This window comes from Salvelinus fontinalis, chromosome 31 (genome assembly GCF_029448725.1).
Source record: "Salvelinus fontinalis isolate EN_2023a chromosome 31, ASM2944872v1, whole genome shotgun sequence".
Classification (NCBI taxonomy): domain Eukaryota; kingdom Metazoa; phylum Chordata; class Actinopteri; order Salmoniformes; family Salmonidae; genus Salvelinus; species Salvelinus fontinalis.
The window spans coordinates 36951688-36969002 of record NC_074695.1 but is presented as its reverse complement, the minus strand read 5'-3'; the positions used below and the strand labels follow the sequence as shown (position 1 = coordinate 36969002).

The window sequence follows — 17315 nt, the reverse complement described above, 5'->3', positions numbered from 1 at the left end:
TCCTCCCTATAGGCTGTCTCATTCTCAACACAGTGATAAACTTCTCTTACTACTCTCACAACTACTTTGTGCTGCCCTAAACTTTTATAGTATGTGCTTCTAATGGTCATAATGACATGCTAAAATAATGGACAGCTCTGGTTTAAATGTTTGAAAGGGGTAAGTGAGAAATGTAGCGATGGGCATTTCTTTGCACTTTTTAATTCGTTTTTTCTTTCTGTCACTGGTCTAGATCTTCCGAGCCATGAATAGACAAACACCATACATTGATGTACACAACAGTTTATCTTCTCAAAATAGGAAATAATCTATCAATCAACTACTCACAAAACTATTACAATGTACAATACTGGTATGGTAGCAGTGCTGTAGAGTTCAGTAGAAGAAGCAATACTTTATTGATGGATGGGATAGGGTGTGATGGAGGTGATGTGTGATTACGGTAGAAAAATTCCTGGAATTTTCCATAAATTCCCTGGTTTTCCCGAAATCAACAGTTGGACGATTCCCAGGACAGGAGGGAGTAAGCAGGAAATCCGGAATCGTCCAACCAGGTTTTCTGGAAAACCAGAGAGTTTATGGAAAGTTCCAGGAATGTTTCAACCCTATGTGTGATAACTGTGGGAAAACATAAGAACAAAGTAGGCTAACTATTGTCAATTCAAGGCAGCTATATGGGAGGAGGTGGTATGGCAGAAGAGGAAGACATACGTTCAAAACAATCCAGAATGGACATGTATAATAGTAAAGAAAGGCAATGTGAAAAACAGTATATACTGTGGCGTTACAAATTGCAGGCAGCGAGGGAGCAGAGGTCATGAGAGAGTCCAGTCTGTCTTCCTAGATCTTGATCTCAGTGCGGAAGGTCTGTGTGAGCTCATGCTTGGATGGGTGTCTGCAGGCCTTAACTGTCAGCGTTCCCTCTGCGCCCAATGTTGATGTCACAGAGGTGGGGTCCACATCCTCAGGCAGCTGGCACTTGTGGGTAAAAGTGTTAATCACTGTACCGTCCGCCGCCAACTGTTGAAGAGATGATAAAGATGAGAAAAGGACCAAGATATTTTTAATATCTCAAATAGTTCTCAGACATTTTAGATAACATTCTCAAATTTATAGAGAATTCAGTTGTCACTAAAAATGGTTTTGCCCACCTTTTCTGCGTGGACTTCGATCTGGTTGTTGGAGGTGGTGACGATGACGTCCTCTGGAGAGAAGTCTTGGACGTCCACTGTGAACTGGTAGCTGTCTCCCATTGGTTTGATCTTCCCTGCTGTCCACGTCCGACCTGGAAACAAGCAAGACATTTGGAAGTTTCAGCAGGTGCTCACTGAAAGCTAGCCTTTCTTGACCTATACACTATTTGTCTTTCTATAGATGGGGAGTGCAGCCCAATCAGTCTTATCCTTACTTAATGACTAAGATGATAACTCTTAAACTTAGATGCACCTTAAATACATGTATTTGCATAATACATTCATACACATTTCAAAGGTTTGTCTAGTCTATGAACCCTGCTGGGTCTGTTTACTGTCTGTGTTGATTAGAAAAAAGCAAAGTTGGAAGAGTGTCCCCAAATTGGAAATGACCATTCCACTGTGTGAGATGCCTGGGTGATTCTTACTTAACATACAGGTATATGTCTGTTTGGCTACATGACGCCCAGTGTCGCAGTGTGTGTGTGTATGCTGGTTGCTATGCAACAGTCTAGCCCGTCACCTCCAAGGCATCATTCCAGCCATTCTCTTTGTGTGAGATCACAGCGTTGGCTGTGTCCAATATTCCCGACGGGTGGACGCCCCCCTAGCCCCTCCCATCCTACCCTGTCCTGCCTCCATCACCAGCAATCTCCTCCTTTTCCCGGAGGCATGGGCATACTAGTCACAGCACCAAAATACCCTGCTCTGCCCTACTGCTACTACCTAACAACCAAACCTCCCTCCCCTTTGCCCTGTGTTGTCCTGTTGCGAAGCCGCCGGATCAAGCACAAGCTCAGAGGCTTATAGAGTTCAGCAGGCAATCTACACACACGAATACATGTGTGTGGCACAGACACAGAGACACACACACACCTCTCTCTTGTAGAATGATTGGTTTTAATGTACATGTATGTTCAAACCAACATACATACAACATAGATTACTGCACCTGTACATAGCCCATCTATAATTTAGCCCAAACAACTACCTCTTTACCTACTGTATTTATTTATTTATTTTGCTCCTTTGCACCCCATTATTTCTATCTCTACTTTACACTTTCTTCCACTGCGAACCAACCATTCCAGTGTTTTTTTTTTACTTGCTATATTGTATTTACTTCGCCACCATGGCCTTTTTTATATTTTTATATATATATTTTATATATTTTGTTTGCCTTCACCTCCCTTATCTCACCTCACTTGCTCACATTGAATATAGACTTATTTTTCACTGTATTATTGACTGTATGTTTGTTTTACTCCATGTGTAACTATGTGTTGTTGTATGTGTCGAACTGCTTTGCTTTATCTTGGCCAGGTCGCAATTGTAAATGAGAACGTGTTCTCAATTTGCCTACCTGGTTAAATAAAGGTGAAATAAATAAATAAAATAAATACATGAACATCTCATACAGTATGAATCCACAGACAAATTCACTCAGAAATAGTATTTGATACTGTATGTATGGAATAAGTAGATTATAATAATGCTGGTCCACAATTATGAATTCATGTCAAATCTTCGCACTAGGAAATCCCAAGACATCCGTTTCAGGATGCATGAAAGAGCCAAAGTCTTCTGCAAAGAGCCCCCTGCTCTTCTCCATGTATGGGTTGCTGGATGAAGAGGTCTGCTGGAAACTGCACTCTGATCGGTATACAGAGGAGTTGGTCACACTCATTGATGGCTAAGTCTGCCGGAGAGGTAGGAAAAATATCCACTTTTGATCCTTTTAGTGGTTCAGTCCTGGCCCAGTCCACTCAGTTTACATCAGAGGGAAAGTGAAGGATGGGCAGATCCAGTTGGACAATATTCCCTCCTGTCAGGTGGTTTGTAAGATGCTATGTTTTCTTTCCCACTGTTTGAAGATGTGTGTGTGTGTCTGCGTCCGTCTTTTGGATAAGTGTGTCGGTTAAGTGTGTCCACGAGCATATCCAGTCAGTCACACGCACAGGACCTTATATATGTGGAGACAAAAAAAAAAATTCTTCCCGTGTGTGTGTGAGAGAGAGAGAGAGAGAGAGAGAGAGAGCGAAATTAAGAGAGAAAGGGGGGTGTGTGGTCGGAAAAGTTTGGGGTTAAGAGAGAGAGAGAGCCGGGGAGAGGAAGGCAAGAGGGGTTGAGTTGGCATTCCAGACACTCGATACCTGAAATAGCTATACTCCTCTACTTCTTTCCTATCTGTTTTTTTTCTCTGTAAGCATCAGTTTCCCTTTTATGTCATGACATTTGATCATCTTGTGGATCAGTGGTTACTTAACATATATTCTTTAATTTCTTAGGGAACATAGCCATAAAACATCTGTTGCCTGGTGTTTACTTACATATTACATGGTAACAATTGTTACATTTGGTATTAGGATACTTATTTAAACTAATTACAAAACTGGAGGTAAGAAATTTTAACCGATTACTGCTTAGAGGCTCATATCTAAATGATGTAACTAGTAACTTAGTATGTAGGCTACACTTTTCATCTACCCATTTCAATATCATATCTTACAATAATGACTTGCTGTTGTCACATTGGATCAATAATCAACAAGGACAATGGGGAACAGAGTGCACATATATACACATACTAATCAGGGGGAATGGGAACCAGGTGTGCGTAATGAGACAAGACAGTCCGGGGTTGGTGGTCATGATCCACTTCAGCGATGCCTAGAAGGCCGGTGACATAGACCTCCGGAGCTGGTGAAGGGAATGAGCAGCAGTACCGGGGGAATCCGTAACAGCTGTTGTTGTTTTCTTTACTTCCGATATGGTGAGAAGAGGGAAGGTGGAAAGAATGCGTCTGAAAACAAAGCCGTCGGTAGAGGGCTGACCTTTGCACTGGAGACTGGTTGACATTGGTTGGGAGGGCACACTAGCTATTAATATCTAAATGGGATATAGGACATCAATGGAGAATGTTCTTGATTTGAGTCTCTTTGAGCCACTCTTCAATGTTAATGATGCTTTGCCTGATAAATCACATTGTCCTCTGACAGTGTTGCAAACAGTCTGCAATTAATTAACCAATTGACTTGCTGTTCTCAGCTTCAAGGCTCCTTAATTCACAAGGAGAAGCCAAAAATAAATGATGAATCAAGAGCAATAAAAGTGATGCTCTGTATGGTCTCTTGCTCTGTCCTTTAAGGTCACGTAAAAGTGATTCCAATTATCCGATTTACGGCTCACAGCGACACATCATATTCCATCCCATCTGTGTAAATCCTAAAGTCCACTGCTAATTGTAAATCCAGGCCCAAAAATTCACCACCTCCCCACAGAGAGTGACCGTGGCACCAGTCAAGAGCCATGTCTGAGTGGGCTTCTATTCTAGAGATATGAGAGAGAGGGAGATAAGGAAAGGAGAGAGAGAGAGATGAGGCAGTGAAAGAGAGTTAGAGAGGGGGAGAGAGAAAGATATGAGAGAGAGAGAGAGAGAGAGAGAGAGAGAGAGAGAGAGAGAGAGAGAGAGAGAGAGAGAGAGAGAGAGAGAGAGAGAGAGAGAGAGAGACAGGGATGGGGAGAGAGAGCAACAGAGAGGGAAAGGGGAGTGGGGGGCAACAGAGAAAGATTGCTGCTAGAAAGGGAGAAAGATGCAATGAGGGGGAGATTTAGGAAGATAAACTAACAGAGATCAGGTTGCCAGAGAAGAGTGAGAGGCAGGTAGGAAGATAGACAGGGGAGAGAGAGAGGAGAAAGACATGGAGGGAGAGAGACTGGTAGGAAAAGAGGGAGTGTTATTGTTCCCAGCATGTGCTGTTCTAAGGCATTGAGAGAGAGAGAGAGAGAGAGAGAGAGAGAGAGAGAGAGAGAGAGAGAGAGAACACACATTAAATGTGAACCTGATACACACAGCCCAGTAATCCCAATGTCTCGTCAGTGACATTGACTCACCTCTGGAGAGGTCATTGACACCATAAGCTATGACCAGCACAAGGCTGTGTGTTTTAGATAGTAGGCAATGTGCACAGCAAACACACACAGAGAGAGACAGACTTGTGTGCACATTTATAAACTGTACCAGTCAAAAGTTTGGATACACCTACTCATTCAAGGGTTTTTCTTTATTTTTACTATTTTCAACATTGTAGAATAATACTGAAGACATCAAAACTATGAATTAACACATATGGAATCATGTTTTAACCAAAAGAAATTGTTGAACAAATCAAAATATATTTTATATTTGAGATTCTTCAAAGTAGCCACCCTTTGCCTTGATGACAGCTTTGCACACTCTTGGCATTCTCTCAACCAGCTTCACGAGGTAGTCACCTGGAATGCATTTCAATGAACAGGTGTGCTTTGTTAAAAGTTGATTTGTGGAATTTCTTTCCTTCTTAATGCGTTTGAGCTAATCAGTTGTGTTGTGACAAGATAGGGTTGGTATACAGAAGATAGCCCTATTTGATAAAAGACCAAGTCCATATTATGGCAAGAACAACTCAAATAAGCAAAGAGAAACGACAGTCCATCGTTACTTTAAGACATGAAGGTCAGTCAATGAGGAAAATTTCAAGAACTGAAGTGCAGTCGCAAAAACATCAAGCGCTATGATGAAACTGGCTCTCATGAGGATCGCCACAGGAAAGGAAGACCCAGAGTTACCTCTGCTGCAGAGGATGATTTAATTAGAGTTAACTGCACCTCAGATTGCAGCCCAAATAAATGCTTCACTGAGTTCAAGTAACAGACACATCTCAACATCAACTGTTCAGAGTAGACAATTTTTACTATTTTCTACATTGTGGAATAATAGTGAAGACATCAAAACTATGAAATAACACATATGGAATCATGTAGTAACCAAAAAAGTGTTAATAACTTTTTAGGGATAGAGGGCAGAATTTTCACTTTGGATGAATAGCGTGCCCAGAGTGAACTGCCTCCTACTCTGTCGCAGATGCTAATATATGCATATTATTATTACTATTGGATAAAAAACACTCTGACGTTTCTAAAACTGTTTGAATGATGTCTGTGAGTATAACAGAACTCATATGGCAGGCAAAACCTGAGAAAAAAATCCAAACAGGAAGTGGGAATTCTGAGGCTGGTCGATTTTCAACTCATCGCCTATTGGGATGAGATGGATATGGATCTGGATATGGATCTGTTTGCACTTCCTACGGCTTCCACTAGATGTCAACAGTCTGTAGAACGTTGAATGAAGCTTCTACTGTGATGTTGAGCCGGATGGTAACTGTTTGAGTCAGTGGTCTGGCAGAGTGCCAAGTCCTGGTCACGCACATTCCACATGATATCGACTTGCGTTCCATTACTTCTATGGACACAAAGGAATTCTCCGGTTGGAACGTTATTGAATATTTATGATAACAACATCCTAAAGATTGATTCTATACCTAGTTTGACAAGTTTATTAAACCTGTAATATAACTTTTTGAAGTTTTCGTCCCACGTTCCCCTGGACCTGCACGAGCGTTTGGATATGTGTACTAAACGTGCTAACAAAAGTAGCTACTTGGACATAAATAATGGACATTATCGAACAAAACAACAATTTATTGTGGAACTAGGATTCCTGGGAGTGCATTCTGATGAAGATCATCAAAGGTAAGGGAATATTTATCATGTAATTTCGTATTTCTGTTGACTCCAACATGGCGGAGAAATTTTGTTTCTATCTGAGCGCCGTCTCAGATTATTGCATGGTTTGCTTTTTCCGTAAAGTTTTTTTTAAATCTGACACAGCGGTTGCATTAACTTCTTGCAACTATAGGGGGTGCTGTTTCAAATTAGCATAATTGTCTCTACAGATTAAACTGCCTAGTATTCAATTCTTGCTCGTACAATATGCATATTATTGTTATTATTGGATAGAAAACACTCTCTAGTTTCTATAGCCGTTTGAATTATGTCTCTGAGTGAAACAGAACTCATTCTACAGCACTTTTCCTCCCAGTGTGTGAGATTTAGACATCTTGGCCTCTGGTTCCAGATCAGTTTTAAAAGTCTCTGTTAATCCTATGAGATACAAACACTGCCCACGCCTTCCTCTAGATGTCAGTAAGTGGTGACAATTTGAATGTAGCCTTCCTTTGGACACTGCACTCAACGCGAGAAGGATATCTGACTGGCCTTTTTCCAAGCATTGGTTTAGCCAGTAATATAGCGTCGGTCATATTTTTACTTGTTATAGGTGTTAGAAACATCATAATGTAGTTAATTTAAACCGTTTTATAGCAATTTATATCCGTTTAGTGAGATTTTGAGGCATTGCTTTGTAATAGACTTTGAAGCTCCGGGCACGTTTCGGGGTCCCGGTCGTACGTTAGTGGGCATTTCGACGGACAAGTGGACATCTTTCGACCAAAAGAAGATTAGACCCAAGAAAGGATTCATTGTCCAAGATTCTGATGGGAGAACAGCTCATAGAAAGAAAAATTTATGATGATAAATCGTGTTTCTGTCGATAAATGTTAAACGTTTATGCCACCATCTTGTTTGCTATAGCTTCACTTGGCGCAACCTGTATTGAAAAGTAAGGATAATTTAAAAAATGTAATTCCGCGATTCTATTAAGAATTAAATTGTCTATCAATCGCTGTCCACCCTGTTATTTTTAAGTCAAGTATATGATTAGCTATTGATTAAACTAGATCACTCAAAGATGGCGACCGACATTTCCAGGCTTGTTTTGCTACTATTTTCATTGTATAACCTCGGTTTTTTATGGCTAAATATGCACATTTTCAAACAAACTGTATATGTATGTTGTAATATGATGTTACAGGAGTGTCATCTGAAGAATTCTGAGAAGGTTAGTGAAAAAATTAATGTATTTTGGCGATGATACGATATCGCTCTCTTTGGCTAGAATCAGTGCTCGGGTAACGTTTGCGTATGTGGTATGCTAATATAACGATTTATTGTGTTTTCGCCGTAAAACACTTAGAAAATCTGAAATGTTGTCTGAATTCACAAGATCTGTCTGTCCATTGCTATGTGCTGTGTATTTTTAAGAAATGTTTTATGATGAGTAAATTGGTAATACACGTTGCTGTCTGTAGTAATTCTAGGAGCTTTGGTGAGATTTGTGATGCTGGCTGCAATGGAAAACTATGATTTATACCTGAAATATGCACATTTTTCTAACAAAACCTATCCTATACCATAAATATGTTATCAGACTGTCATCTGATGAGTTTTTTTCTTGGTTAGTGGCTATCAATATCTTAGTTTAGCCGAATTGGTGATAGCTACTGGTGTTGAGAGAAAATGGTGGACAAAGAAAAATTGTGATTTTTGCTAACGTGTTTAGCTAATAGATTTACATATTGTGTCTTCCCTGTAAAACATTTTAAAAATCTGAAATGGTGGCTTTATTCACAAGATCTGTATCTTTCATTAGGTGACTTGGACTTGTGATTTAATGATATTTAGATGCTACTATTTAATTGTGACGCTATGCTAGCAATACTAATCAGTGTGGGGGGGGTGGGGGGTGCTCCCGGATCCGGGGTAGAGGCTCGTTAGAGGTTAAGAACAAGTGTATCTTTAATTCTATGTAAAACATGTATCTTTCATCAAAGTTTATGATGAGTATTTCTGTTATTTGATGTGGCTCTCTGCAATTTCTCAGGATATTTTGGAGGCATTTCTGAACATGGCGCCAATGTAAACTGAGATTTTTGGATATAAACATGCACATTATCGAACAAAACATACATGTATTGTGTAACATGATGTCCTATGAGTGTCATCTGATGAAGATCATCAAAGGTTATTGATTCATTTTATCTCTATTTCTGCTTTTTGTGACTCCTGTCTTTGGCTGGGAAAATGGCTGTGTGTTTTTTGGACTTGGTGGTGATCTTACATAATCATATGTTGTGTTTTTGCTGTAAAGCATTTTGTTAATCGGACACGATGGGTAGATTAACAAGATGTTTATCTTTCATTTTCTGTATTGGACTTGTTAATGTATGAAAGCTACATATTTAAAAAAATATTTTTGAATTTCCTGCGCTGCCTTTTCAGCGGAATGTTGTGGAGGGGTTCCGCTAGCGGAACGTGTGTCCTAGAAAGGTTAAACAAATCAAAATATATTTTACATTTGAGATTCTTGAAATAGCCACCCTTTGCCTTGATGACAGCTTCGCACACGCTTGGCATTCTCTCAACCAGCTTCACCTGGAATGCTTTTCCAACAGTCTTGAAGGAGTCCCCACATATGCTCTATACTCCAGCATTTTGGATTTGAGATAAAATGTTTCCTATGAGTCTATAATGTAGAATGTCACCTTTTGATATATATATATTTTATGCATCTCTGTTTTACCATTTAGAACAGAAAGCCCTTTATGTATCTAGTCCCCCCCATGTGAAGAAGTCATACAGTGCTGTGAAAAAGTATTTCCTCCCTTTCTAATTGTCTTTACTTTTGCATATTTTTGATAGGGAACCTGAGTGAACAAATAACACAAGTACATACGTATTTCATAAACACAGTTATGCAACACCCAATGCCCTTGTGTGAAAAAGTAATTGCCCCCTTACACTCAATAACTGGTTGTGCCACCTTTAGTTGCAATGACTCCAACCAAATGCTTCATGTAGGTTTTGATCAGTCTCTCGCGTTGCTGTGGAGGAATTTTGGCCCACTCTTCCATGTAGAACTGCTTTAACTCAGCGACATTTGTGTGTTTTCAAGCATGAACTGCTCGTTTCAAGTCCTGCCACAACATCTCAATTAGGATTAGGTCTGGACTTTGACTAGGCCATTGTTTTGGATCATTGTCTTGCTGCATGACCTAGCTGCACTTCAGCTTCAGCCCACAGACGGATGACCAGACGGATGACCTCAGCAGAATACATAGTTCCTTCTATTAAGGCAAGTCGTCCAGGTCCTGAGGCACCAAAGCATCTCCAAACCATCCCACTACCACCACCATGCTTGATCGTTGGAATGAGGTTCTTACAGTGTTTGGTTTTCGCCAGGCATAATGGGACCCATGTTATCGAATGCCATGCCATCTAATGATATGATTAAGAATGTCTCCCACCATTACCAATAACAGGGGAGGTTAGCATTTGTTCAGGGATATGATCTTTGTGCTTCTGTAACCTTCTTACTCATCATTATTCACAATTCATGTTCTATATATCCTTACAATAAAAGTGACTCCAAAATGGCACAATACATTATTCACATTCAGTTTCTATTGGGCAAAACATAATCTAAAACAACCAAAACAAACCACAAATGCATCCAATAAGTTTGTAAAGTCACAAGCTCGATGTAGTCACTGCATGCAAGCAATATGGGACCAAATACTAAACTTAAAGACATCATCCAGTGATTTTTCCCCCCTAAATAAACTCAGGAGTCAAGCCTAAATAAGCTCAGGAGTAAAAATGTGTTTATCAAGTCACATATTAAGTTCCATGGACTTTCTCCATGCAATAATAGGGTTTAACATGATTTTTTAATGACTACCTCATCTCTGTACTCCACACATACAGATAATTGTAAGGTTCCTCAGTCAAGCAGTGAATTTCAAACATAGATTCAACCAAACACCAGGGAGGTTTTCCAATGCCTCACAAAGAAGGGTAGGCGGGTATTGGTAGGCGGGTAAAAAAAAGCAGACCTTGAATATCTTTTTGAGCATGGTTTTGAGCATATTCATGGCTTGGCTTTGAGCATGGCTTTGAGCATATTAATTACACTTTGGATGGTGTATCACTACACTCAGTCACTATAAAGATACAGACGTCCTTCCTAACTCGGTTGCCGGAGTGGAAGGAAACTGCTCAGGGATTTCACCATGCCAATGGTGACTCTAAAACAGTTGCAGAGTTTAATGGCCGTGATAGGAGAACTGAGGTTGGATCAACAACATTGTAGTTAATCCACAATACTAACCTAAATGACAGAGTGAAAAGAAGGAAACCTGTACAGAATTAAATATTCCAAATCATGCATCCTGTTTGCAATAAGTACTGCAATAATCACTAAAGTAAAACTGGAAAAACATAGCAAATAAATAATCTTTATGGCCTGAGTACAAAGCGTTATGTTTGGGGCAAATACAACACAACACATCACTGAGTACCACTCTTCATATTTTCAAGCACGGTGGTGGCTGCTTCATGTTATGGGTATGCTTGTCATTGGTAAGGACTAGGGAGTTTTTTAGGATAAAAATAAATGGAATAGAGCTAAGCCCAGGCGAAATCCTAGAAGAAAACCTGATTCAGTTTGCTTTCCAACAGACAGTGGAAGACAAACTTTCAGCAGGACAATAAACTAAAACGCAAGGCCAAAAATGCACTGGAGTTGCTTACAAAGACAACATTTAATGTTCCTGAGTGGCCTAGTTACAGTTTTGACTTAGATTGTCTTGAAAGTCTATGGCAAGACTTGAAAATGTCAATGATCAACAACCAACTTGCAGAGCTTTAAAAAAAAAGATGTGCAAAGATTGTACAATCCAGGTGTGCAAAGCTTTTAGAGACTTAGCAAGAAAGACTCACAGCTGCGCTTCTACAAAGTAATGAGTCAGGGGTGGGAATACTTATGTAAATGAGATCTGAATTAATTTTCAATAGATTGCCAGAAAAATCCCTTCTTTTTTTTCACTTTGTCATTATGGGATGTTGTGTGTAGATAGGTGAGAAAAATAAATATTGATTTAATTTTGAATCCAGGCTGTAAGACAACAAAATGTGGAATAAGACAATGGGTATATAGCCTCCTTATAGTTTTAAAAAGCAATTGCCCCTAAAAAGCAGCTTCTCGTTTTGAAAACAGCCGATGTGGCATTGATATGAGTCAGAAACTTTTATTCTAGTGTAAAAATTTACTACAAAATGTAAATAGGATAATTTGTCATAAAGTCAGTCAGATGATAGGAAATAAATGGGTAGGGTTTATTTCAATCCTGCCCACAGCTGGCAGCACCCAATTAATCATAAATTCGGAGCGCAGCTACATGTGACCTGATCATAATGCCCATGGTCAATTTGGTTTGACATTCGATATCCCTATGGGGCAATTTAGGGACCATCAGTAAATCAAGCAATATTTTTAAAATGCCAATAGCTCCAAATGTCAATGTCTTAAAAACCTCAAACCAACTACACATTTTAGAAATTCATGTACAAATATTGAAAAAGATTAACTAAAAGATTGAATAATATTGTCCCATTTACATTGTGTAAATTATTGACATTCCCTAAGTAGCCCTAGAGATTGACTAGCCTATGTCAAACCAATTTTGCCACGGTCGCACACGAGCCGGCTGAAGTTAATTGGCGAAAGAAGTTGGCAAGTTATCTAGAATGGTGAGTGACTAACTGTAAACTGTTTTGGCAGAGTGAATGTACAAACGCTTGCCATGTGCAAACACACACAAAAAAGACACCCACATTAACCCCCCCCCCTCGAAGTCAACTCTCATTTGGCTTCAGTCATGGCCGCTGCACATCTTAATGACCAAATCCCCCCTCCCCCCTTTTTAAAGGGGGCTCTTACTGGAAAAGTTCAGAAAGCCTGAACACAGCCACAATTATTCATTTACAGCTGAGAGAGAGAGAGACTCGAGTGATGAAGCATTTAGAAACAGGTGAAAAGGTAAAGTGAGACTGGAGTTTAGAACAAAAGGAAGAGAGACTAGAGAAGCAGAGAGTGAGCGAGAGTGTGTGTGCTTGCATGTGTACATGCATGCAGAGAGAGCGATATCACATACACACAGGGTGAGTGAAATTACATAAGCAATCTTCCAGAGATTGACTGGCTTTTCCGTTTTTCATCAGCTCTGCAGAGTGGGCATTAGCTGGCACAGCCACAAAGTCAGAAAATCTGATTTTAAACCAAACCTTTACCACACTGCTAACCTTAAATTAAGACATAAAAGCACATTTTCATGAATTCTTACAATATAGCCTTTTTCATCTCAAATAAACGATTCATAATGAAAACAAAAAAGAGCTTGTGAACAACATCTACAGATTCATCAATCTGGGCATGTCTCCTCTGGGGTCCGGGTAATCAGATGAGCCGGTGGTGGAAACAGGCACACACACACACGCACACGCACACACACACACACACACACACACACACACACACACACACACACACACACACACACACACACACACACACACACACACACACACACACACACACACACATTTGAGACCCCCCCCCCCCCAGGAGATTTTGTGAAGACAATTGTTTGCTGCTGTGGAAACGTGGGAGCAATAGAAGGACCTTGATCCTCATCAATTTACTCCAAACACACACACATTTCTCCCAGCTGGATCAAATATTTGCAAATCCATCCATACAGGCAGATGGGCTCTATCACTATCAGGTACAGTACCTTTTCTCTGGTCAAGCAAGCTAGCTAACACCCAGTTAGCTAGCCATCTTATTCCTTGTGTTAGTTGATAAAGTTGTTCTTACCTTGCTAATTACTATAGACTTAAGTTAGACGTAACCTACTAGCTAGATCAATTTACAGTTTTTTCTCATTGTAATATTAAATGGTGGGCAAACTCACTTAACTAATGTTGTTTATAGCTTTAAAATTAGGATCCTATACCTTAAGTATTTGGTTAATCTAGCTAAGTAACTGTATTCCTCTTTTCCTTTTCTTATTTCAGAGAGAGCATGTACACCATCTTAAGAAGTATGGAGAACTGACGGCAAACACACTGAAGAGAAAACATGCCCCTAAGACTCCCTCCACCATCAAGCAGAGCACATTACTGAAGACAGTGTCTCAAAACTCCATCGACCAAGCTGTGGTGAAGTATGTGGTCCAAGGGCTCCAACCATTTGCTGTTGTAGAACAAGAACCGTTCAGAGAGTTTGTCCAGGATCTGCAGCCTAACTCAAAGATCTTATCAAGGCCCACACTGTGCTCCAGGATTAATGAAGCCTCCAATGAAAATAAGAAGTTGACCGAGGCCATGAGAGGAGTTGACCACATCGCCACCACCACTGACTGCTGGTCTACAAGAAGACAGAGCTTCATTGGTGTTACTGCCCACTGGATAGACCCTGACAGTCAACAGATGCTCTGCATCCCTGTCAACGGTTGAGAGGATCGCACACCTTTGATTTGTTGACAGGCGCCCTTAATGACATCCATTCTGAGTTTGAAATCCGGGTTAAGATTGTGAGAACAACAGACAATGGCTCTAACTTCTTCAAAGCTTTCCAAGTTTTTGGAGAAGATTAAAACAACGAGACAGTGGAAGCAGTGGAAGCAAAGGAGAGGTGGCCGTCAGAGTTTTTTGCACAGACTGAGATTCCAGTGTAAGTAAGGATTATGCATTATTTTGTCATAATTGAAGGTCTTGAATGTTGTCTAAATCTGTTTCAGTGTTTCCTGACCCTTTGCTTGGGGACTAATAACTATTTCACATGTTGTAGCCATACACTATCATTGATCCATTTAGTCAACTACTCATCCAGCCATTGATTACTGTTGTTAAATCAGGTGAAAAGGTTAGTGGTCCCCTTTGTATAGGGTTAGGAAACACAGTATTATTATATACAGTTGAAGTCGGAAGTTTACATACATGTAGGTTGGAGTCATTAAAACTTGTTTTTCAACCACTCCACAAATTTCTTGTTAACAATCTATAGTTTTGGCAAGTCGGTTAGGACATCTACTTTGTGCACGACACAACTAATTTTACAGACAGATTATTTCATTTATAATTCACTCTATCACAATTCCAGTGGGTCAGAAGTTTACATACACTAAGTTGACTGTGCCTTTGAAACAGCATGGGAAATTCCAGAAAATGATGTCATAGCTTTAGAAGCTTCTGATAGGCTAATTGACATCATTTGAGTCAATTGGAGGCGTACCTGTGGATGTATTTCAAGGCCTACCTTCAGACTCAGTGCCTCTTTGCTTGACATCATGGGAAAATCAAAAGAAATCAGCCAAGACCTCAGAAAAAAACTGTAGACCTCCACAAGTCTGGTTCATCCATGGATGCAATTTCCAAATGCCTGAAGGTACCACGTTCATCTGTACAAACAATAGTACGCAAGTATAAACACCATGGGACCACGCAGCCATCATACTGTTCAGGAAGGCGATGCGTTCTGTCTCCTAGAGATGAAGGTACTTTGGTGCGAAAAGTGCAAATCAATCCCAGAACAACAGCAAAGGACTTTGTGAAGATGCTGAAACAGGTACAAAAGTATCTATATCCACAGTAAAACGAGTCCTATATCAACATAACCTGAAAGGCCGCTCAGCAAGGAAGAAGCCACTGCTCCAAAACCGCCATAAAAAAGCCAGACTACGGTTTGCAACTGCACATGGGGATAAAGATCGTACTTTTTGGAGAAATGTCCTCTGGTCTGATGAAACAAATGGAACTGTTTGGCCATAATGACCATCGTTATGTTTGGAGGAAAAAGAGGGATGCTTGCAAGCCAAAGAACACCATCCCAACCGTGAAGCATGGGGGTGGCAGCATCATGTTGTGGGGGTGCTTTGCTGCAGGAGGGACTGGTGCACTTCACAAAATAGATGGCATCATGAGGTAGGACAATTATGTGGATCTATTGAAGCAACATCTCAAGACATCAGTCAGGAAGTTAAAGCTTGGTTGCAAAAGGGTCTTCCAAATGGACAAAGCCCTGACCTCAATCCTATAGAATTTGTGGGCAGAACTGAAAAAGCATGTGTGAGCAAGGAGGCCTACAAACCTGACTCAGTTACACCAGCTCTGTCAGGAGGAATGGGCCAAAATTCACCCAACTTATTGTGGAAGCTTGTGTAAGGCTACACAAAACGTTTGACCCACGTTAAACAATTTAAAGGCAATGCTAACAAATACTAATCGAGTGTATGTAAACTTCTGACCCACTGGGAATGCGATGAAAAAAATAAAAGCTGAAATCATTCTCTACTATTATTCTGACATTTCACATTCTTAAAATAAAGTGGTGATCCTAACTGACCTAAGGCAGGGAATTTTTACTAGGATTAAATGTCAGGAATTGTGAAACTGAGTTGAAATGTATTTGGCTAAGGTGTATGTAAACTTCTGACTTCAACTGTATATATTTTGTTCATAGGTTCAATCCAGCTGAACTCGCCTTTCTCAGAGTATGCTGCCACCATGAGCCCAGTCGCAAAGGCCATCAACATCCTGCAGGCTGAAACCAATATCCAGATAGGGGGCCTACTTCCAACTATCACCCTGCTGATCACTGAACTTGACAGAATCAAGTTGTTCCTGAAGTACTGTAAGCCTCTGGTGGATGCGCTACAACTGGGACTGAAGAAGCGCTTCAGCACATGTTTCACGACCCTGAGCTGATAGCAGCTACAATCCTTCTCCCCAAATTCAAAACAACGTGGACAAAGGATGACACCACCATCAGAATGGGTAAGACAACATGGTGTTAATTCAGTCAGATGACTGAATTAACCTGTATAGTGTATAGTGTACATTTTAACACCTCATAGATTTGAGAAACATTTTAAGTTACATTCCTGATTTTGAGTTCAGTCAAATGGGTAGCTTACTTAGCCCTCTTGCTTGGTTTATATAGATGGGGGATGGATTCATGTAGGCTCACAACTGCATGATTTCTATTGTCATCTTCCTTGTGTTTCAGGAATAGACTACATCAAGGACCACCTGGAAGAACTCTTGCTGCAGCTAGGTGGCGGCACCAGTTCATCAGATGAGGACTTCTTCTCTGCCATGGATACATCTCAAACACAAAGTGTCAAACAGCTGGACGGATACCTAGCCTGTTCAGCTGATCATATGGCGTTGCTCAAGTCCTTCCTGACTGTCTGAGGTTAAACACACCTTTACCTGCATCAGCTGCCTGTGAAAGGCTGTTCAGCATTGCAGGATTTGTTTTCAGCCCCAGGAGAGCAAGGCTGGACTCCAGAAACTTTGAAAACCAGCTTTCACTGAAGATGAAATGTAAATTCCTCAACTTCAAGTAATGACAGCTTAATGCTAGCAAGTCCAAGGACACGGATGCCGTATGCGTTTTGTTAATTTATGTTTAAAATTCACAAGTTATTGGTGTCCTTGTTACAATGCCATGACCTGACACACTGATTTCTAATAGTTCCATTAGTGGTGATGTCCTCA

The 17315-nt window shown here is 40.4% G+C and overlaps 1 protein-coding gene across 1 annotated transcript; it reads right to left on the bottom strand.

Annotated features, from left to right (window-relative positions):
* Positions 1-266: 266 nt before the first annotated feature.
* Positions 267-3265, bottom strand: LOC129829376 (heat shock protein beta-7-like). Its single transcript, XM_055891041.1, has 4 exons — positions 2725-3265; positions 2380-2383; positions 1152-1270; positions 267-1020 (listed from the first exon to the last, which is right to left on the bottom strand). Exons 1-4 carry the CDS (start codon positions 2878-2880, stop codon positions 841-843), a joined length of 459 nt encoding a protein of 152 aa, XP_055747016.1. The 5' UTR covers positions 2881-3265; the 3' UTR covers positions 267-840.
* Positions 3266-17315: the final 14050 nt, after the last annotated feature.

Bases quoted from the DNA above. Each gene is read 5' to 3' on its own strand.
- LOC129829376 (XM_055891041.1), bottom strand. From the start codon at position 2,880: ATGAGTGTGACCAACTCCTCTGTATACCGATCAGAGTGCAGTTTCCAG. The intron at 1,021-1,151 runs GTGGGCAAAACC...TCTCTTCAACAG, and splicing joins TCGAAGTCCACGCAGAAAAG to TTGGCGGCGGACGGTACAGT.